Source organism: Anopheles marshallii, chromosome 2, assembly GCF_943734725.1.
Source record: "Anopheles marshallii chromosome 2, idAnoMarsDA_429_01, whole genome shotgun sequence".
Lineage (NCBI taxonomy): Eukaryota > Metazoa > Arthropoda > Insecta > Diptera > Culicidae > Anopheles > Anopheles marshallii.
Genome location: NC_071326.1, coordinates 47,324,429 through 47,349,312, shown reverse-complemented (window position 1 = coordinate 47,349,312; position 24,884 = coordinate 47,324,429). Strand labels below are relative to the sequence as shown.

The following is a 24,884-nucleotide window of genomic DNA, read 5'->3' as shown; positions in this document are numbered from 1 at the left end:
TAATAAAAGGAAAGTTATAAAACGATTAATTTAACTTTAAATTGTAAATGGACTACAATACTACAGCACAAGGGTTTCCGTTTAATTGTTCTACAAACTGCACAAGAGCTACTTTATTGCTGAATCGTGTGTCCAGAAGGATTCAATCCTTCTTGATAGTCTGTTATTCTGGGCGCTTTGCCCTACGATAAAAACACTAAACTCGTCAAAAAGCGTGACACGTACGGACTCTACTCCCAAAAGGCCGTACCACCCTTTTGCAAAAAAAAAAACGTAATAACCAGGCCATTCGTGGTGCTTCCCGTAGTCAGGAGAGCTATATCAATGGGCACGGAACATGGGAGGCAGATTAAATTAAATCATGCAATTATTCCCGTGCCCATATAGCAAATCGTCCCCCGTACGAACGCACAGCAATAATCCTTGGACTAATCGTCACTATATTCTCCATGTCCCCGGTGGCTAGTAGGCGTTGCTAGTAAATACAAATTACAAGCGATAATTACGATTATTTTGATAATAATTTTTCTCGCACCCAGTGTACACAACTACCCGTGCCAATGCGATAAGCTTTCCAGGATATAATCAAGGTTGGTAGCGTTGTACGTGAAATGCAGCTCGTGCCGCACGCAACGTTTGACAAGAACGTGTGAGGGTTCCCGCTCCTCGACCTAACTAGTGTATTAAGTGCAGTCAAAGAGCTTGGAAAGCCAACCTTTTCCCATACACGGTTAGTGCTCCCACTGGTACAAGGGAAAAGATTTTCGTTTCCTTTCGTTTATAAGGAATTGTTATCCGCACTTTGCTCGAGGAAATGGTAATGGAACTACCTGCAAAGGAAAATGAGTGAATTGTGAAAATCGTTTGATTATAGTAACAGGAATTTCGAGGTGCTACTCTGGAAATATTAGTTAGGTAGAGCATTTCTCGGTCACATAACGGAATGGAATACAGCCGTTATGCCGGCATGGAATATTGGAACTTAGGTACGACCACCCATCGTTAGGTACGATTTAGGTCTTAATCTGGTAACTCAATGATGCTTGAAGCAGGCAATTTTGTGGCAAACTGCACACCGCCTACTGTTCATCGAAGATTAAATAAAGTTTGATTTCAATTAAAACCTCAACCTCAGTCCCCACGGCAGTTACCGACCTTTAACACTTTTCCAGCGGCACTAATAAGTAAGCTGAAGATTAGATTTACTTTGCCTCACCTGTGTATCAGGAACGTTTCGTAGTATGCTTCATATTTCCAATCAGTTAATCAAACAAACTGTTCGCAGGATTTCAAACACGTCGAGACTCGCATTTTAGGGCTAATAGTTTTCCAATTCCTTCGTTGTCTGGACGATCCATCATACCGTACGTCGGTAAATACAACTACCTTCTCCGCTGGTTTGTCCCAATTCGATTGATTAGCTTCAGCAAATAGCGAAAATCACACACATCACGCCTTGTTTACCATGGGCTTGGTTCTTTACGTGATGGATTATTATACGGTTTGGTTAGGTTTGTACTTTTGAAGAAAGCAATTCGCATCACAATTTCCAACTGATGAAAATGTTATTTGAGTCAATATTCATTATATATTTATATAACACTCGTCAAGCCAGATCACAAGAAATATAGAAGTGTACCTATCACGCACGCAAAATGTTATGCCAGGGATCGTCAACTAAAACAAAACTTACCAGTACCGGATGGTGAACTTTGACAGATCACTGAATAGTGACAGGTACCAAATGTGCAAAGTGAAAATGCAGAATCCGCGATTATGCTGCAATACATCACCTGGCAACGGTAATCAGCCAATCATAGACCAACAGGTGTACATTTGTTCACATCTGCGCACCCAGCGGGAGCAGTTCATTCGCAGCACTCTACCGTGGTTGAAGTGTTTAAAGTGTTGCTAGTTGTGTGCACCGCTTGTGTTTTGCCGTCCATTCACTTATACAATAAATTTCCGGCATGTTGCAACGTGAAAAACATTGTCCATCAACTCATCTCAGTTACTACTGCCACGAAGATTATGAATCAATTGTGTATCGAACGATTGTTGAGCCATACTTGGCGAAGCTCAAAAGACACGATTTCAAGGGTTGGTTTTGCTCTGTTTTGTTAATATATCTACAACCTTTACAGCATGTCTCTTTACTTGAAGCGTCTTTACTGATCGATCTTTTTCACACTTTTCACCATTCAGGCAAACCATTCTTCGCCGGGCTGGACGAACATCTAAACGATGAAGATGGTAGCGGTGGCGGTGGTTTTATCGGGGCCAACCAATTGCAGCTGAACTCGCCGGCTAGATCTTCGCCACACTCCAACGGATCGGAAACGACCGAACGATTCTCGCGGAAAGTGTTTGTCGGCGGTCTGCCACCGGATATCGATGAAGGTAAGTCCAGGACCGTGTGCGTATTGTTTCCAACTTTGACTTCCCAATTAAGCACAACTGTGTACGCTTGAACGTGACCTAAAATCTAAAACGGTGTTTATTAAAATTTTGCCGGCACACGCGCTTCCATCTCTCAGCATGATGTTGCCTCAAACTCCGCACGAAAGAAGCTTATTGAAAAAATTTAACTACGTACACTGCCAGGTCGTTGGTTACTGCGATGGGTGTGCATTTGTAGCTGCGTGTACCAAGAAGCATACTGATGCTTTTACATTTTTCGTTAAATTTCTTCCAAATGGTTCGGTGTGTAATTTCAATCTACACTTGGCATGTGCATTGAAACATTGCATAGTATGCGTCCAGCTTTTCTATGCTTACGGTCTGAAACAATTTACCAAACAACTATTCCCAGCTGTTGACGCTACGCAAGCCTGCTTTATTGTACCCAGCAAAGCAACATCCTCCGCATACTTCACTCAAAAGCAGCACAAATATTCAAATTAAATTCATTTCTTGAATGGTAAAACCTTATTCACCATGCCAGTTTTGAGATAATTGTTCACTTTAACAACTGGTACCAAGTAGTAAGTCTTGAGACAATATTTTACGACAGTGTGCTAATAATACACTGTACTAAAAACAAGAACCACCTTTTGTTGAATTTGTTCCGGCATCGCCAAAAGCAACGCAACACTTATGGATATGGGCTAGTTTCATGAAAAATGAAGGTTTGTGATACAATCCAGCCAGTGCTGATCATTTGTTGTTACATTTGCATTCCAAAGACATTTGGAAATGCTTTTACAGTTTACTGCCTGATTACACAAGGTAGTTCGAAAAAGAGTTCATTGTGCTATTCACTGCAGTTTGTGTTTAGTATGCAAACACGCTTTTCCTTGGGGGCAGCCCCGTATTGGATGCAAAGAGCTTACATGTTTGGCATGGGGATCGTTTTCATGAAAAAGGTTTTTCGAAACACCTTCACAAAGCTCGGTCATCGTGTTGTCATGCTTTTCTTCTGCATTGTGTCCATAAACCAGAACAAGTACAGTACAGGCAAGATTGCTTGTGTTGAGAAATTAAATCCTAGGTTCCTTCCTCATATCCTTTTGTCTTCAGCCTTCCGTTGTTCAACAATGAACTCACTGGATTCGTTAGACTCATCTCGAAGCAAGAAGTGAACGCTGCTACCAATTGCACAACTGTTGTTATTTATCGTTGCTCTCCTATGTGTCCAGTTACTCCGGATCATTTTCCCTACTAGTGGGATAGTGATGTTGATAGTGGATGCTGCAAAACAAGAAATGATCGCCCATTTACCCTGCCACCCAACAAGTGCGCGTATGAATGTTTGCCAGGGTGCTTTACTTTGTTCTTCCTAATGAATTACTGCACCATCTGGGTACGGTCCTTGTTCAGTTGATGGTACTACGATGACCTGTAACCGCACCGAACTGTTCATACGGTGCGTGCGTATGTGCAAACCGCAATAAGTTGTGGGTTTCCATTACGAAGATCTCTGTTGGAAAGCAAGATATTTACATCCAACACTTATCAAATCGTTCTGACAGCCATGACCAATGATGAAAATATAGCTCGCCTCGTTCTTAGCAGGATTTAAAGATTCGTTGGTAACATCGTATGCAGAAGCATGATTTACGGGAAAGAGCACCCGCGCAAATATCATATATAATTATTATTTGTTGTCGTCGTTGTCGTTGCCGACTGTTGAGCCGTGAAGGAAAGCACTATGTTAAACTGGAGACAATGTGTTTTCTTAACACCTTTGTGAACAGGATTTTTACGAAAAAAAACTAAATAAAATAAAAATTATCTAAATGTATCAGATGCCTATCAAATTATGTAGTGCACTACGTGATGTACGCAGTGTACGTAGATTATTCATCTGCTGGAATTGTTACAAATGTGCTTCTTCACATTGATACTTTTGTAGCTCCAAACTATTGCTGCTCAAGTTAATTTTATATCTTTTCAGTCAATTTTACAATATAATTACAAAATAAATGCCATTTTACATTCAACGTCGGTCGTTTTATATCGAATAATAAATAGAACAACAGAATTTCAAAGAAACATCTCCCGGCATGAAACATCGTTATGTTCATCCAATAAATGTACGCTTGTAGGTAAATAAATTTCACAGCAAGTTCTATTCCCTGAAGTAACATCAAACGTTTCACCAAGGCATGAAACTTCGGATAAAAAAAAAAACATTTTATAACATTCATTTCGTATTTTGTTATTTCAATCGTTTGGTGCTTCAAAAGTCTATGTAGATGTTTCAGAATATGCTCCCAAAACCCTAATTAACGGGTCTCAACACTCGGTTCCAAGTAGGAAATAAAATTATGTGTATTATCTTTTTTATTTCTGAAAATAACACACATAAAAATATCAGTTACTTTAAACAATCAGATATAGATATTTTAAACAATCGCAATAACAGCATCATGTAATGACAAAGTTTTGTTTTTTTTTTCTAATCAGACCCTAGCTGATGTGAAACTAACCCGCAATTTGTCGCACTTTGTTATGAAGATCTAAATCAAACCCTTTTTTCATGTGGACACCATTTTGTGGTGTCCAAGTGTTAGAATGATAACACAAATATCACAATCGCAAGTAACTGCCCATGCAAACTGTAAAGTAAATGCTTCATTTTTGTCGTAATATTCTCATTATTCTAAGCCCTCAGTTTTGTAGTAAGTAAGCAAAGAAAAATATCATACGAAAAAATATTCCTTTTCCCGGCGTTCAATTACTCTCTCGACTACGTGGTACAAGAGGGAAAAAGAGCAAGAACTAGCAGATATCCTGTCGACGAACTTCGTTTACTATCTTTTGAAAGTCTCCACCTGCATTCGAATGCGGACACACAAACTTGAAACCTAGAGCGTATTTTTCTCCATCAACGAAACTTGAAACTGCTGCTCTTGTAAAGTGCTCAAGTTCCGTTCCATTTTCCCTTCGTGCCTTGCTACAGTCACCCCATTCCCTTTATTCTATTTTGCTACGTAACGAACGTCGGAAAATATAACTCAGTCCCACCTGACGATGCTCATTTTATGAAGACGTCAAATTTGCTCTCGTTGTCCCTTTAAGGGTGGTTCAGATTTTACTGCCTTACTGCGAGGAGCGTGTCGTTTTATTCGTTCTTTTCAACGGCGCAGGCTATTATAAACCTTAAGCGATTGTGATATGGGTGGAGTGATGTACTGTGTCAGCCAAGATGAATATTAAAGTATTATTTTCAGATGTGTATAAGGGAAATTCTCCGGTTAGGAACTTTCAAATGTATTTGCTAAACGTTCTTAATTTTTTATTCGCACCAATTGGCAGCTTCATTCAATTGGTTTATTTAAGTTTTCACACTTTTTGCCTGTTTGTTTCACCTATTTGAACCAGCTACTACAACTCGTTATTAGGTTCTCATTCTATTTGAAAATGATCAATATCTGGCTGTCAATACTTGATTTATTTCTCTAACTCATTTGAACTAGGTTTGAATATAGATCCCTGTCAGTAGTCGGCAAGAATGATAGCACGGTGATGGTAAAGAGTTTAATGGTATGGTTGCGTTTTTAATTAAATACCAGCTATCAAATAAACGATAATAAAAAAATCTATCCTTTAATGAAACGTCACGACGTACCGAAAGAGAATGTTACCAGAGCGGACACCGAATGTAGTAGGTAACTCGTCAATACCACGCTATTTTCCTGAAACCCTTTGAACACTTGTGAAAGCTTGAGCAATTTGTCAGACTTCATCGTCGCGTTGTTTGCTGGCATGCCCGAACCCTGACCGGCATAGTCGCCCAGAACGGTACGAACAGACCATCTATTAAATAGCGCTTAATGTCCAATTCAAACAACATTTACATTTTGTCGCTAACCGTCGACCGACGCAGAGTGACTACAGCTTCCGCGCTATCATTAGCGTACGACGAACATGACCAACCACCAAACAACTGTCAGCCATAGTCATGGCGAGAGAAACCACTGCTATAATAATATTCTTAAATTAATTGCTCGGGTATCTACTAAATCATTACGCTGTTTCACACATTTTCCCGCTGTCATACAACTGCTCCATAGCATCTTAATATCAATATCACCAAGATGATGGATGCGTTATAAGCATCAGATTAGTTTCAAACTTACACTATTTATTTTAGTTAGATCGCTATATTTAGTTTTTTTAGAATGCAATTGAAAACTTTTGATGTGTACAATTAGTTTCAAACATTTGGATCAATTAGTTCGTTGTTTGTTCGATGAATGTAGCTAGTGCAACTTAAAAGTTCTCTTTTTGGTATGATGTTTAAAAGGTCATCTTTGTTACATAGTAGTGTTTCATTAAAATTACAAACAATCATTACACTATTAAAATTAAACTAAGAAAAAATACTCGACATCCAACGAGGTTAAAACTGTTTAGGGTAACTAAAATTTTAGCACTAAAAGTTGTGCAAACTGTACATAAAATTTGTATGTGCTATAAGTTGATATACTTCATCTATTTCGATCATCATCGTAATTATAAAAAAATCATAGAGAGTAAAAAAGAACGCAGGAAAGACTAATTTCCTTTGCAAGTAATTTTTGTTTACGTTTAAATTGTATGATGTGGAATTTTCGAATGATAAAGTATATGAATACGCCTATAGAAACAATCTGTTTTTATTTTGTACGATTTTTTGTATATTATCATAAAGCTTCATAACTCCGTTAAGCTGATACCATTAATGAATATAACGCTAAAATCACATGAACACATCGTCAAACATGATCTGCCTCTATTATATCTTTTCCTTGTGTAACAAAAGCCCAATCGATAACACCAGGATCAGACAGAAAGCGTATCTTTTTCAATGAAGTATAGCGCAAAGGAATCCCAGCGATATGTTAAGGATTATGTTGTTGTTACATAACCAGATTTATTACTTTTAGCCCGTTATACCTGTTACGGAAATGGTGAGCCAGTGTTGTAGTGTCTACGTTTGGTTCAACAAGGTCAGCATTGTATGCTACAGGTTCTCGTTGGAATGATGCCACCGTTTTTCATGCCGCAAGAATCACTCTTCGCACGTTGCTTTCGTCCTAGAAAAGTTAGACATCGACCAATATATTAATAACAATGTTGGTACCTCCTTAGATGTTCCAAGAAAGTAAAGCAAAGTGTTAAACATGGTTTATAACATGAAGTATCTTTACCTTGTTAATGCAACCTTGAGCTTGCTAATCAAATTATGTATTATGTATGCATCGAGTTTCATTAAAAATGATTAATGTTATTACTTTATTTTAATTATGTTTTTTTCAGAGGAAATAACCACATCATTTAACCAGTATGGGGATCTCATCGTTGATTGGCCACATAAAGCTGAATCGAAATCGTACTTTCCTCCTAAGGGATATGCGTTTCTGCTTTTCCAAGTAAGTAAATAATTTTGAATGCTATATAATCAAATAAATCAAGAACAATATAACATTAACAGAGTGTTAATTTTAATGTTTCATTAATTTTATGTAACACGTCAATGTTATTGCGTGACGGCAGGTCAACTATTGTTATGAATTTTAACATAAAATATATATTTTGCATAACTTTATTGTCTTACTCTGTAACATTAAATTATCTGTTGCATCTAGTGTTATGAATCATGGGTTCTAAATATAGGCTAGTTTATTGTCACCTCAATAAATGTAATGTAATTTAATTATTGTTTGCCTTAACGGGCCAGAAAACAAGACTTAAACTAAAATTACAAATTATTACACCAATTAGTTTAATAACTAGCATAATTTTTTTTTATTTTTGCTCCTTAATCATGAGTCAACAAGTAGGCCTAATTTACTTATTCAAATGGCACCAAAGCTTTGGGAACCTTATTATTTATGGAATATCACCACCTTTTGGTATTGTGATAAACGTGATAGTGAGGCTTGAATAGGTATCTTGTACTTTATAATATACAATTCCATAGAATAGAGATTGATACATAGTATTGTTTTATTTTTATTGTAATTAAAGACTATCAAGATTTGTCCATTTTTTGATGAAAAACTGTCATTCGTGATGGTGTATCAAATTATCATGATCTTTTCGAATTAATTAATCACTATCACGCCCCACCAATCGCCGGGCATTACCGATTCCAGTAGAGTGGAGATTTATCCTTCAACGATTAATCTTCACTTCGATGTTCGTCCGTTCTCTATACAGATGAAAAATCATGGCGAACAACGGCAACACCGAAATCCCGGTGAGACATTCGTTTTTATCGTTACGCTTCGTTACTCGGCGGGAAAAGAAATAATAATAGACGCTTCCCAGGAGTATACTTACGCTTGCTGCAACTTGCTTCCATAATGTTCTATTACCACCCATCCTTTAGGATAGCAGTGGCTTTTGTCAAAGTCCTTCGAAGAAATGAGCTATTTTTCGTTGTTTTCATTGTTTGGATAAAAATTAGACTAAAACCAAAGATGTTTATAATGTGTGTATGTACGGTTTGTCTACCGAGCACATAAGGAGTAAAGTGAAGCATACAAGATTCACCGTTTTGGTATTTTCTCATTAACGCTTCGCTTTTTCCGTTAAGAGAAACATGTTAGCCAATCTCGAAAAAATATGTTCTCTCATTATTGCTACTAATTGAAGGCATTTAGGAATTGTGAATGTAGACAAATTGTTGACTATTTCTGCCAATATGACACATACAAACGTTCTCGAGAAGAAAAACACACTGTGTTTTTCCAACTTCGTTCCTATAACTGGCATCTCACTGACCATTCCATTGTGCACCGTAAACGCTTCCCATTCATAGTATTTTATGACTCAGTTCCATCCAGACACACGCCCTTTTCCGTCGTTCCTTTGATATCTAAGCAATGTTCATTAGGTTTGGCCATACTATTTATTAGCTTTCTGGGAGATGATCATTACACCATTGTCCATGGTACCATTGTCTTTTGTACTTTTGTACCCCAATTGCTCGTTGCTCGCATCGCAAATTCTATTGTCCTTACTTTCTAAATTTGTGTCTTTTTGTCCAATCATACATAACGCCCGGAAACAGTAGCTACAATTTTCAGATTTCTTTCTGTAATCTGCACACGTAATATCTACATTACTGGGAAAACGTACCGAAGACATCAGTAAAACAATTGTGATCAACAGAGAAGATTGTCATTGACACGTTATGAAAACGAAAGAAGCAAAAGCATAACATTTTTAGTTTATAATTTTGAAGCAACTTACAGATACGTTTTTTTTCTGGGAAACAACATTTGCTATATCACTATCTCAGTGTTTGATAGTTCTTTGTTTGAAGTTTTTGAATTATTAGCGTTATCATAACATATAGCTTATCAAACAACTGCATGCAACATATACACCGCCCTACCGATGAGTTTTATATATTTTGTATCAAAAAGTATTTGGAATATTTAATTCCACCAAACAAACAAAGATGCGAAAAAAAACTTTCCAACATTTTGCATCCTGATGCGAGAACTTTGTAACTTTCTGGTACAACTTGGTTCAATAAGGGAAACAAAGAAGAAATTCTAGATGCGGTAGCAGAGAACGTGGAGGATAGATAGAGCGAATGCAACAAGGGATGTGGTTTGGCATTGTTGCTTTTTGTCACACGCCTCAAGACATATGCTCTTTCAAAACTTAATGCCCGCAAAACATGGTAATCACTTTTGCAACACGTTCCATGCCAGAAATTGTTTAAGCTTTTACACAGTTCTGGAAGGCAAAAGAACTTTCACATCTTAGTGTAAGAAAATTCACCAGTGCGAGTTTGGCGCACGATACACTTGCATTATACATGGTTTCTTGTACGGTGCTTAGAAAGACAAACCATATGGAGCCAGTCACTTTCTTGCTTTACCCGAGGCAATGTTTCTACAACTTTCATGCGGGACCAGATTGATATGTTTGGCATGCATCTTGCCAGGTGGTGGTATTAACCCGATTTTTGTATCGTCTAATGCGTCATTTGGTGCAACATTGGTAAAACATACACAGCTTTCCATAACCAGCGTTGCTTTTTCCTGATAGGCTTAATTTATTAAATTTATTAAACCATCGATCTAAAGTTTAATCTTGATGAAGTCATTACGTTAAAAAGGCTCATTGAGATACTAGAATCCAATACTCCCCGGTGGACGAAGAAACCCACGAAATGTCTTACTACCAAGTGTAATGAAAGTCAGTATACGGGACCTCGAGAGACATTTTAATTAAATTAATTTGACAGCCAACCATTGCCAAACGCCCGTAACGCATAGTGTGCCGCACAGTAATGGAGCGTTCATAGCGTTCATTTTGCGAAGGAAAATGACCACACGTTTCATCCCGGCTTTGGTCTGTATCCATCGTATACCTGATATTTAGAAGAAAAAAAAATACACCGTAACAAGAGACAACATGAAAGTGGGAAGATTAATTGGAGGAAAAAATCTCATTATTTAAATGATCTTTCCCGGCATAGAACGCTGTGTCTGGTGAACAGCCGAGGGAAAAAAGAAAGTGGTTCAACAGTCCACCACTTTAAAGGCGTGGAAAAAATGGTCCTTGCCCATTACCCATGGTTCGTTGCGAATGCACGACTAACCCACGACTGATGCGATGATAATTGAAGCAAAGTCCACTGGTGGCAGCAACAGGGCAAGATTGATGACAAGTATTTTTCGGGGTGATTTGATTCTTGCTCTGTGTCCTGTGGCCTAGCATCTAGCACAGCCGTGTAAGCGCAACGGATCCGTATAAGCGAAGGTTGTCGTCATGAAAGGAGATGAAGCGATTTTTCAAACGATTAATCCTGGCAAATTGTTTCTCTGTGCTCACGTTCTAATTCACAGGAAGAACGCGGTGTTCAAAAGCTGATCGAAACGTGCGTCCCGGATGACGACAAGCTCTACATCACTGTCTCATCACCGACGATCAAAAACAAAGCGGTTCAAATCCGTCCATGGCGACTGGCGGATGCCGATTTTGTGCTGGATGCTTCAATGCCACTCGACCCACGGAAGACCGTCTTTGTGGGTGGTGTTCCGAGACCATTGAAAGCTTGTAAGTACACGCCACCGTACTTTGATTCGCCTGAAATACTAATCTAGCTGCAATTTTCCTACATTACAATAGATGAATTAGCCATGATAATGGACCGCTTGTATGGTGGTGTATGTTACGCAGGCATTGATACAGATCCTGAGTTGAAATATCCCAAGGTAAGTACGCCAAATGGTACGCCACCTGTAACAACTAATCCAACTAAGAACTTTATTCAATTGAACTTTTTAGGGCGCAGGACGTGTGGCGTTTTCAAATCAGCAAAGCTACATTGCTGCCATCTCAGCTCGTTTCGTCCAGCTGCAGCATGGCGATATAGATAAACGTGTCGAGGTGAAACCTTACGTTTTGGACGATCAAATGTGTGACGAGTGCCATGGCCAGCGTTGTGGAGGAAAATTTGCACCTTTCTTCTGCGCCAACGTCACTTGTCTTCAGGTAAGCTTAAGTTGGCTGGCTACTGTTTACGAGATAGTAATGGATTGTTTACGAAGTAGTGGTTATGCAACAACTTGCTCTAAAGGTTTATTTGCAACGTTAAAAATTACCGTATGTACGTTACGGACAATACGCTTCTCGACAATAGATACTGACTTAGGCCCTTGTTTCTCCTTTCTGTCACGTAGTATTATTGTGAACAGTGTTGGGGTTTGATTCACTCGCGCGAAGGCCGCGAGTACCACAAGCCCCTCGTTAAGGAAGGAGCAGACCGGCCAAGGGCAGTGCCCTTTCGTTGGTGTTAACGTCAACAGCCCCGATCAATATCAACTGCAACTGCTAGGACGCCGGCGACGGCGCGGACGGGTGGTGGAACTGGCGGCCCTGCCGTCGGTTCCCTCGGCTGCGCAGCACCCAGCGAAACCATTACATCGTTATCCGCAAGCACTGGTACCTTACCCGCCGGACTATACTATGGTGGCAGCAGCTCTAATGCCGGATTTACCGGATCTGCCAGCTACATACCACCGCCGCCTTCGTTTCCCTGGTCTTCCGGCGCTGGAGCCAGTACCAGCGGAGCCGTTGGCTTTGCCAGTGGACTTTCATCTAGAGCACGACACCACCAGTTAAATCGACCACCCCCTCTGCCTAGCACTGTAACAACACCATCTTCCATATCGAATACAGTGCATGGCGGAACGGGAGGGTACCATCATATCCAGCCACGCTTTGGGTCATCATCAAGCGGTAATAGCGCTGGCGGGTCACTCGTACCGCCCTCGTCTTCGTCCTCGTTGAACCGTTGCAGTTCCATTGATCAGTACCATCATTCAGCGATAGCAGCAATCGGTAGCAGTAATAGTAACAGCAGTACTAGCATCGGTGCCCTCAATAGCATCTTGTCCAGCAGCATTGTTGCTGGTATGGCTAATGTTAAGAAAGAAGATCTTCTGAAACAGCGCCTTGCTAAGTTGCAGTCGATTACTCCTACAACTAATGGAAGCCCCTGAGGCAATGGTATGAATATACATTGTTTGCTTTGGCCATTAGATTAGAAACATGCGAATATCCCGAAGATAGGCGTTCTCAATGTACAATTTCTACTATCCTTTACTATCACTTAAATGGTTAAGACCAAGGAGGAACATTGTTTGGGATTATGTTTCTGGAAGATATCTTTACTAACTTTATATCATCTGTCAGAAACAAGGATGGTCATCCTTCTTTTACCAATCTCAATCTTCAATTTCAGATTTTATGTTGTTATTAACGCAACACAGTTTATTTTTATAGCCATAATCCAGCAATCAGGCTGCGCAACGCAGTGCAGTTAGAGTATAGAGAATTAAATATTAGCAAGTTTTGGAGATGTGAAAATATATTGATGTAACAATCGATTCAAGCACGCCTTTGTCGTGTTTTGATATGCTTTGATATGCTAAACCTGTACATATTTTGCAAGGACGAGGTGTATAAAAATAGATGCTCTGCTAGCTTTGTCACCGATCCGATTGCGAATTGATAAGTATGATAAAAAAGCAAAGCAAATCGTTGAATTGACCATACCATCCCGAAAGTCAAGCAAGTTAAATCGATATTTGTGATAAAAAGGCTACACTAAAACTAAAAGAAAGTAATATTTTTATAGAATTAACCATTTGCAATACAACTGGTAGTAATCTTAGGTATAATAGGTATGGCATTGTTGCATCCATATGTTCAGCGGCAAGACTTAAAAGATAAATGCCTTGATTTAGGCTACACGTTACCGCTGTACTAAGATTTCACGAACCTTTTGTACCTTTTGTAGTTAAAAATTGCGCGTCTAAATTCATGCCAACCGTGTGTTCCGCAAGAAGTAATCCTATGCTACGATCGAAATCATTTTTTCATTAGTGTTGGTAATATTAGTCAATTGATCGGAAGTTTCTAGTATAGTTTTCACAATCAAGCCAGCGCCAGCAATATTATTCATATGCTGTGCTTAGCGCTCAAGCCGTAATAGGTGAAAGATATTTCCTTGTTAATTTTGTTAAATCACAATAATTGAAATGTTTTCAGTAGTAAACAAGAACTGCAGCATCGAGCAAAGTTGACAATAATCAACGCGCGATGTATGTATAATAAAGATTGTCCTTAGTATGGTTAGATATTGTAGAAAATTACTTAACAGGCTGATGGAACAAGCAGAAATTGCGTGACAGTGTTTTATTGCCATGAACCTCCCACAAGTTCTCATATCTGGAATACCTCAACAGCGAGGGAATTATGACAAGGCTTTTTTACGAATGGTTTTAGTTTATCATTTATTTTACGTCATTTAAAGGTTGCAGTCGTGTTGTACATTTCAAAGTCAACTATTCGAGCAGGGTGGCAGCTATTGAAGCCGTGTAAAATCAGTAATATGGAGTGAAACGATCACTACTTTTTTAAAGTACACATCATCGCTCTATAAAGAGTTCTGCTGTTCCAAACTGGTGAGTAACTTCAATTTGATTACAAAAGGAGTGAAACCTGTAGCATGTTATGCACACATTTTCTATTTGTTCTATATGACGTGCTTACAAAAATTACAACATTGCAAACAAGTGGAAAAAAGTATTCAAAGTGATGCATAACAACTAGTAAACCAAAATCTGAATCTGAATTAGATAAATCATATAAATTATTATATATATAGGTCGTATACATAAACATATAAAACGTATATATCGTGCGCTTACAGCAGCAGCATACATTTAGACTGGTGTAGATATAGAACGGAATGGTGACGATTTAACCATTTTAAACTTTATGTTCTCAAAATGAGTCATAACCGGACCCACATTAGCGTAGATAGTAAATCAAATCTTTTAGCCATCCACAGATACGGTAGACAAAAGACACACTCTACTTTTTACTAAAGTATGTGATCGCGTTTCTGACGAATATAGTTTAATTCCTTCTTACTTGAAAATGGCTTACATTTTTTTCCAAAATAACCAAACGAGTTATATGATCATATCAACATATTTTATACAGCAACCTAGTGAAATTTCCGTTTTGATAAAATTTTTTAAAAAGAATAATACTATACATAATATTTGCGTCTTACTCCGTTGGAAAAAGTCGTGTTGATGTAGTAGTAGCGCGTTTCGTTTGAAGGATAGCCATTGATTTGACTAGTTTGATCTACACAGAGCAGTACACAAAACCAAACCGGATCGGTTTACTGTAATATAGAAACACATTATTGCAATTCAGACGATCGCACCGTGTAATATACTACTTTTCCAGCAACGATATTTGCGCATGAAGGTAGCTATATCAAAACTGAAACTGATGTTTTGCTCCGCCGGCTTTTGAATATGATAACAAAAAATGTAAAAGACGTTTTTATAAAACTTTAACATTAAAAAAAAAACATATGCGCTAACCAATGGTATATCATGGCTAACAAGAACGAACGCTGCGATAGCCACAGCTTTATAGTTATTTGCAAGGCACTAACAGTGTCGTTTCGCTGCTGGTGTAATTCCTTGTAATTAAGGAATTTTGCGAAATATTTCAAACGCATGATCGTTCTAACAGAAACAAATAGGAGAAGACAAAAGTAAGAAGCGAGAAATTCGCAAAAAAAACAAATTGTAAATGTTTGTGCTTCTTCTAATTTACTCTATTTAACATCCGTTGGATGAATAGAATAAACACAAATGTGAATGTAAGCAAAATCTTCTCGAGACAGACTTAAATCGGATTGAGGATAACGTGTAATAGATGTGTTAAAACAATTTTATATTTAATTAACGAAGTGAAAAAAGACAAACTATGCTCTGTACAAGGCAGGCAATTATAAACAAAGTACGTTTATAAACAAACAGTTTCTTAGCGAACTATGAATAGAATTATTAGCTAGCGAATGACTTCAAGCCACAGATTTATAAAACAAAATCAAAATATGTTTGATGTCCCTCTCTTTGCTTCACATAAATATTGTTGAATATATTTTTAGCAGTGGAAGGTAATGATGAATCTGTAGCTGCAACGCTCCGTACATTTTGGTACGTTAAATCAGCTATTACTTTCGTAACTAATTTCGATTTTGCTTTATTGTGTTACAAGAAAACAAATGAAGGGATTTAAGTTCAATGGTAGAGATGGATACGAATAATGATTCTAGCTTAAAATTTTGGAACGTGCCGACTCACTTTTGCAACTAAAGTAGCTACACGATATTATCGTACTTCAACGGGAGTATGCAATAGAGAAAATAAATACATTGTTTGTGAACACATTTTATTCGAGGAAAGCAGAAACATTTACAAATTTTAACGAATAACAACGTAGTTTTCCGCAATGCATAGGATTGAATGAAAATATTAAATTTGACGATAGGCTTCGGTGGTAAAGAAACACAAGTAATGCATCAATATCTCCACAAATGAAGATACATAATGCTCCCTTTAGTTTAACCAGTTCGGGATTGGCTTTTTATTCTTCGAATATATCATCAATAGAGAAGTTGTTTGAACCCAAATAGCAATTGATTTGAGAAAAAGCTTGACTCAGAAGACTCAACATATTTCTTCCATGAATTAAACCGTGGAAACAAACACTTACACATAAATAAGATAATGCTTATGATAAACTCTACCGTAGAAGAAATCAAAGTTGTCGTCTGACGTTCCCTTTTAACAATAATGCGAAATGGTAGAATAACTACATACAAAGATTACTGATAGGACAAAAAAATGATTACTATCCTATCATGCCTCATGTCGCAACGGAGCTGCAGTTAGTATATTTTTCTATCCGATAGTACATAACGAGTAGTTTACATTTTGAATGCCCCTTACCCCCAAAAAACAAATGGCGGACACGCGCGCACACTTTTTTGAGTAAAATGAAGAAATGTTATATTTTTATGCACCCATTGTGCAATACAGGTTCCAAACAACCTGCAAGGGATGCAACACGAGACAAAAGTTCAACGAGGTTTCTAGAAAATTCTTCTTAGTGAATTAGAGTGGCAAATCATAAACAAGTGGTTTAGTTGATTGATGTAGCTTTCCTAAACTGGACCAGAGCGTGGTGATCATTGAATTGAATATTTCAAAACGAAACTTTTCATCAGAATGGAAGATAACAGAATCATTTTGCGTAACACAATGCGTAACGTTTGAAGATGAACAATGTTTGAAGAACTATTCCTGCGCGTTGAACAATGTTTGTAATGGTAAATGGGAAGCAAACATTCATCATCTGGGAGCATGTATTTGTTGTGAAGACATTTCTTACGATTTATGTAGCAGCAGACTACTACTGGATGCTAGGGAAGAAAACAACATGGGATCTTTATTTCCTCTTTTTCGACCACATTGACTCTAATTACGAAGCAGATAGTCAACACAAATCAGTACTCTTAGTACAAATTAGCTAAAATGTTAGCATCAACATTTCGTCGAAGTACTGGCGATATGGGACTGCTCCCAGTTCCCAGATGATGTAACAAAAAAACTGAAATGAGGCGATAGATGGAATAGAAACAAGAACGGTAAAAAAACTTACATTATTAAACGTCTGACAGAGATAGAAGACCAAACGTTTTAAAGGTTACCACCGCCGGAACGCATATGCTGCAACTGCCGCAATGCTATTTATAGTTTAAATTAATTTTTTTTAATCTTCTTTTCAATGTAAAGGTAGACACGAACACTAAATTTATGCATAAATCCTAAATAAACAACAACGAACATCTTTCGTTGACCATATTCCTAAGCGATAGAAACAATTTAAATGTAGCTTGAATGTCTCATGTAAGTTAGTGTTTCGTACGATAGTATTCATTGAAGCAGTATTGATTTAATGTAAGTGTTTGTTACATTTTGACTCTGTTCAAGCTTTTGTAAAACAGTTTTAAACCGTACGCGTAACCGTTTTCGTTCTTCGCTCGCTATAGGAATACGTTAATTGTTGCTTAGTTTTCAGCTACAATAAAAATTGGGTAAATCTAGTCATGTCCATGTTGTGTTTCGGTTGCATTAAACGATCGCAAATATCGGGCAAGGTGTGCAACAAAGGGAAAGTAAACGCGCGTAGGTATGGTACAGCAGGGAGCGATTTCGTATCCTTAACGAATGCCACACGGCTAACGGGCATCCAAAGCGGAATTAAGAACCAATCTAAAGGCACGAAGTGTTTGTACCTGAAGTCTCGAGTAAAAGCAAACGAAGTAACGAAAAAACAACACACACGACATGAAACAAGATAGAGACTTGAATCCCAGTTATAGCACGAACAGGAGATTCGCGTTATTTCGCATGTTCATCAGCGAAACAAAATAGGAAACCCGCAACAAGCAGAAAGTGAAACAGTCATCGTAAGCAAAACCTACGATCTCAGCACAACGCTCACTGAGAGGCAATATATTTTTGTACTGCTAGTGTACTACTTCAACTACGTCGGAATATTAACACTTCTCGTACCTTTTACTTGCCGGTTACTGGTAGTATGGCCGTAATCAATTATCAACACCGCAAAGGATCCGTTAGTTGAATGCGAAGTAAATTAAATCTTATCGATAGGGCGTATTAACATTGTACGCCAACACAAAGGGCCGGTCAGTGGATCAAGTTTTAGCAACTGCAACTCAAATACACAGTTTGAAGGTAAAATAGTAAACATTTCCCTGACAACGAACTAGTCAAACTGTTTACAAACTGTTGTTTGAAAAAAAAGTAATTATTTTATATCTACCTTTCCTTGTTATTGTTGAAGAATCCGTAGGGTAAAAGGTACATTTTTGAACATTTTGTTTTACATAAATAAGTTTGTTAGCTACTTTTATGCACCCAATGCACCACAGTTGTTTTAGATTATAATTGACACTTTGTTCCTCATGGGTTAAGAGATATTGAACCAGCGACGATAATTAATCTTTTAATGCGTGAATAAAACACACACACATACATACGTTTGTAGAACGATATAACCGGCCAGGATAATAAAATAAATGGATACAAAGTGACGAATATAGGAAGTCATTGTTTTTAGTGTTGCTATCGTTTCTCTATTTTTTGTACTAATCGAAACATAAACGTTACCTAGTTAAAGCAAAATCTTTATCGACCGTTTTTTCTCCAAAACGGCATATTTGGCCAATGGATAGGCGGGGGTTTGAAATGGTGTAGAAATAAGAAGGAATAATAGATCATCGTCAATCAACACCTAGCATGATGCATCCGGCATCGAAGCAAGTCAATGCAGCAGGACTTAATTATGGGCAGATCTACTGTGTACAGTGTTTTAAGTAAACCACTACCGTTAATGATGCTATTCAGGAAACAAACAGCGACATCCGTTTATAGTTCGCTCACGTTGTGAAATAGAGATAATACCTACTGCTCTACCCCGTACTCATTACACCACTTCACACCCTAGCACTCATATCTTGTATTGGCAGCTATCGAATAACCGACAGAATACAACCAATGATCCATAACCCTGACAAGGTCAGTTAATAAAATCAAGATACAAAATAACAATTGCATGGAAAACACGTATCAGTTACTCGATGTAATAAAGTTTCGCGAGGCGTTAAGGCGATGAAAGTAAGAATCAATATTACCACAGTTCCCTGTTCCCTAATGAAAAGCTTTCGCAAATCAACAACAACAACAAAAAACACATACACGAAGATTAACAGTAAGAAAATAAACAAAAAAAAAACAATTTAAAATACACATTGCAATAGGAAAAATCGGCATTGCCCGTTGGAACAATGCTCGTCAGGCTAATGGATACAAGCAGCTAAATCATTAATGAACGGTTCGATTACCGAACGCTAAACAGTACACTATATATTTGCGCAGTTCTAACAAACCCTGCTGAGATGGTGAAATAAACAACAGCAGTGTGAAAGGTGTTTTTTTTTATTCATAAACAACGGATCGGTCGTATTGCTACAGTGCAAAATCCTGTAATTAAAGAAAGTATGAAAAAGCCAACCTCTTTTGTTACAACTGACTTCGCTCCAGGAACCACCAGGAACCAACCGAAAACTTGAAAACTTGAACACCTTTTCAAACGAAAGTGAATGGTTATGTGCTATGGAAAAAAAACAAACAAGCAATGAAACAAAAAACGCATTAACAATTAATTTGGAAAATGCAATTAAATGTAAGAAACAACAGGTCGTAACGTAGCGCGTTAGCTGCAGGAAAACACAAAAAGAACATACGATTAGTGAAAATAGCATACGTTGTGCGGAAACTACGCGAAAGCTCAAGCGCAATATCAAACGAAAACTTGTGCAATACAAAAAAAAAAAACATCCTCGTATAATAATCCCTAAACCACTACATACCGGCGACGAAAGTAGTTTTCTTTTCCTTCTCTGGCTATAGTCTATGCGATGAAATATTCGCAGTACTGAGCGTTTAATTCTGGAAACCCGAAATACCAAACTTCTGAATAAAACAAAACAAAAAAGAAATGCATAAATTATCCTTGCTCTAATACATAGCACATACAAACATGGTGCGGCGCGATGGAAGATGTGAGGGCGATGAACACGACGAGAACATGGAAGGCGAATAAAGGAATATAAATCTTTTGAGTAGATTTTGGATTCTAATTTTAGAGCAATTTTTCACGAACTAATATGATAATTAAACTAAAACAACATAAACGTGTAGCAAGGACATGCATTTCTCTCGTGCACAGATACTTTATAACTAACTACCCCTAGTTCGAGGGGGTGATCGGTGAGCGAACGAGAAATCTCTTCACGTGTAGCGATTGAGAAGATTCGGACGGTGTAAACGAACCGAAAGAAATGTATGTTACGGTACAAGAAAAAAAGGAATCAGAAATTAAGTAATACAAAACAAGCAAAATGAAAAACAAACTCGGTGAAGGAATGTTTCTATTAACTGACAAAAATACGATAAAAGTGCAAAAAAAAACCACCAAACCCGCCACACGGGCAGCGAGGGCTTCAACGGCATAAACGAAAAAAAAAAAATCACAGAATTGCATTCAAAATTAATAACAACCGCAACACGGCACTGATACAAGTCGGCACATTGTGGAGAGAGGAAGAAAAAAAAACAATGCTACCAAAATCGGCCAGGACGTGCGTGTCCCATTTCGCCAACGTGTGTCCTTGCCAGCAGCGGTGTTGGCGCGCGAAAGCGAAACGTAAAAAAGAGAGAGAATTGTGTAAAACTTTAGATCAAGATGAAATGTTTTTATACTTGTAGCTGACGTTTTTTAACAAAAACTAAACCATTCAAAAAATACAAAACCTTAAACCTGGTGGATCAAAGTGAGATTAATAACAAACAAAAAAAAAACAAACAAAAATAAACACACTTACACGATCGATAAAATCACACTGAGAACAAGTGGACATAAACCAAAGGACGAAACAACTACACTAGACTACGAAACACACGCAAACACACATACCAAGTAAAGAAACAACGGAGCAATACGCAAGTCCACTAGAAAGTCCCTTCTCATTACCGAGTTCCCTTACTCCCCCCTCGCCAACAACACATAAACGATGATGATACGGCATAAGCAAAAAAAACAATTCGGAATATAAAGTTTTAGAACTACTACCAGAACAACAAAAACAAAAAATAAACAAATAAAACAAAGGTAAAAATCCCAATGCGGTTCCACACAATTTTCCTGCGTGTGGATAAAATTTGTATTCATTTTTGCATTACTTTAGAGAAGTTTTAAAATCGGCCATTTGCAGTTACGTTGTTTAGTGCGAAGATGATAAAGAAACCAACCAAAAGATGATGTAACAACGAGCGAGAAACATTTGCGGATGTTTAAGATAAACGAAATTTTACGTATGCGCCATTCATGTATGGTAAAGGCAAACGTTGGTTATGCAACGGGCAACATGAATGTCGAAAGTGGGGTATCGTAAGGCTACGATATTCCTAGAGTAGAAAACGGAAGGAGAGAAATCAAACACACATTACACAAAACGTAACAACAGATAAACTTGACCTTGGGAGAAAAACTCACTCAAATCAAATCTCATCAAACGCAAAGCTTTCCTAGCCACAAAGTACGCTAGCCGCGAAACATGTATTTAGTTTTAGTATTTTCCTAACGAACCACGGGCATTTTGCGCCCTTTTTAGCTTCCCTTCGCTACTCCTGAAGCTCCTTACATACGTGTGTTGTTATGTTTCTCTTAAACAAGTTATCTCTTATAGCATGTTATGTGAAGCTTTTACGTTGCTGCCATTCGGAACCTTTCCCTATGCACATAAGCTGTACAGCGGTGAATGCTTTATGCTCTTTCGTTTTGTAATTCACGAATAGTTTGTTTATTTTTGTACCCTACACACCCCCTACCGCAAAACGTCCAACTGAAATGAGTAATTACTTTAAAGTCAACTTTCGTCCGTTTCATTATTCAAACTATCGGTTTGAAACCATAGCAAATATGCAAAACACAAAGTTTTCACTGCATAAATACCGCAACAAAGAAAAACCACCACTACACAAACAAACACGTACACAAACACATTGGACAACAAACGAAGCAAATTTATTAGCCAATAAATAGTAATTAATTAAAAATGATTATGAAATAATAATTATTATGAAATAATGAAAAACAAAACACACACACACATGAACACGAATGGAACGAATGAGAAACAAAAAGAGCAAACGGCAAACAAACCCAAACGGTTAACGTAACCGTGTAAAACATTCAACTCCCACATACACGAACACGGAAAACACACACAAAAATACGCAAAATACACAATATACATTGTAAGGGAATAGAGAGAGACAGGGAGAGAAAGAAAGAGAAAAAACAAAAAAATATTTAGAGGTTTATTACTGTTCTAGCTGTTTTTTATTACATCCGTCTATATAGACCAAAATGTAGACGCCATAGTTTGATGACCCTTTTTTTACAGTTTAGAGTGTAGGTTCTAGTGAAAATAAATTAAAGTATAAAACAAACAAGAAGACAAAATAATGTAACAATGGGAGAAGGGGTGCCAGAGAGAGGGTGGCGATGATCTATGCAAATAATAATGGAAATGCAGCGTATAAGCAGCGAAAAAACCCTTATAGATGCGTAAAAACATGATGTGACACAAGTTAAAGAACGACATAATGCAAAAGCATGAGCAAGCAGCAGCAAGAACAAGCATGTGAGCACGTTGTGAACCGATACCACCTGGAAAAGTGCGCGCAAGTAGCCATTGATAGCGTAGGGGAGAGTACGTAACACAAACAGCGAACATCGCTTTTTTCGCAAAGGTTCTCCAGTGTAACTGAGTGTACACCTTCAAAAGAAGATCGTCGTCGTCGCGGAATGCGAAAAAACACATACATTGAAGAGAACGGCTAGAGAATGATTAGCGGTTTACTGAAAGCCATCTACTTTCACTCCGACAGTTCAAGATCGAAGGACAAAGCTCGAAATGCTATAAAATAATCAGAGGACAAAACACCGAACAGATAAAAAGATTAAGTAAGCCATGAACAGACCTGTGCTAGTACACGGTGGTATATGTGCAATGCTGCTACACGTGCATTACGTGTAAACGTTACAAAACAAAACAAAAATGGTAAACGTTGGGCTGGTTGGTGTAGAGGCTTGCATAACTTGAAAAGGGGAGAGGAAAAAGGGAAAACAAAAACGGCTAGCCCTTCATGAGAAGAATAAGGAAAAAAAAAGAGGTAGAGCAAATTTTTGTATTCCTATCAAGGTAGTTTAATTTTTTAACTATTTTTTACTGATCAAAGAAAAAGGTAAGAAAAACTGAAAAATAAAAAAGTACTATTTTTTATGCTTCAAAAAAAAATACCACCGTCTATCGCTTCGATTTTATTTTTCTTTTTACAAAGAACATAATACATATCACATGAATGGTTTGACGGGGACACTACAACCTGAAGTCGACGCGGGATATCGTTTATTTCAAGGATCTCCAAAGCAATCCGTAGGCGGCATTGGTTGAAATTGAAGCTGCGGTAGTGCGTACCATTTACACAAGGTGTGGTATGGTGCGAGGACTGTTTAACATCATTAGTTGTTTTTGCTATTTGTTTTGTCTTATTTATACACTTGTTAATAAATTTGAGTGAAGGATAGTTTTTTGAAAAAGAATTTAAGGAAGTGCATTGTTGTAATTCAAACACAATTACATTATCGCAAACAATCCTTACCGTTATGTGTAATCACATTCACTTTTGCTGAAATTTATGCTTTTTACCATTTTCAATTACTGCCCGTAACATAACTGTAAGACACCTAGTTTTTGAGAACAATTCAAACAGTTAAAGAAATAGACAAAATGGTTGATAATGGTTATTTTTAATTATTTTGTTAATAAAAACATTTTTTTACATACGTCTTGTAACACTTGGCATGTAATTATAAGGGTAATCATGCAAAATTTCGGTGCTGCCACTGTTTTTTTATGATTCTTTGGCGAGCCATAGTGGAGGTTCTTGCGAGCCTTCCCGTTGACCCGCGGACCGTAGATTGGAGATAGAGTAGTTTATATGATTGAGACAAAAGTCACCTCTCGGTAAGTGCTTGTCGGTGAAGGCAGGAGGACATGGATTTTGTACATCAAACGGGAGATTGGTTCCGTTACTCATTTACAGACGATCAGCGTTCCTAACCTTTCAAAGTAACCTAGAGGTAAGGTCTACGAGAGCACTAAAATGTATAAAAAGAAAGGATAATTAAATCATCTACAACAACTCTGCAATGGAGTCTACCATTGGGGATTACTTACGTGCATGTGTGTGTGTGTGCGTTTTTTTTTCCAGTCCATCAATCAAATTTGGATTCAAGTAGCATTATACTAAACTTAGCAATTGCAATGGTACATTTCGCGTTCCTATGGAAACCGTTACCAACGAGCAGTGTAGGCTGTCGTGCTTGAAGCC

The 24,884-nt window shown here is 37.8% G+C and overlaps 1 protein-coding gene across 1 annotated transcript in view; it reads left to right on the top strand.

Moving 5' to 3' along the window:
- Positions 1–12,254, top strand: part of LOC128719198 (cytoplasmic polyadenylation element-binding protein 3) — a 192,263-nt gene extending 180,009 nt beyond the window's left edge. Inside the window, exons 5-10 of the mRNA XM_053812820.1 lie at positions 2,206–2,400; positions 7,747–7,859; positions 11,301–11,511; positions 11,584–11,669; positions 11,743–11,949; positions 12,138–12,254. Coding sequence (XP_053668795.1) covers positions 2,206–2,400; positions 7,747–7,859; positions 11,301–11,511; positions 11,584–11,669; positions 11,743–11,949; positions 12,138–12,254 — 929 coding nt within the window. The remainder of the gene's footprint in view (positions 1–2,205; positions 2,401–7,746; positions 7,860–11,300; positions 11,512–11,583; positions 11,670–11,742; positions 11,950–12,137) is intronic.
- Positions 12,255–24,884: the final 12,630 nt, after the last annotated feature.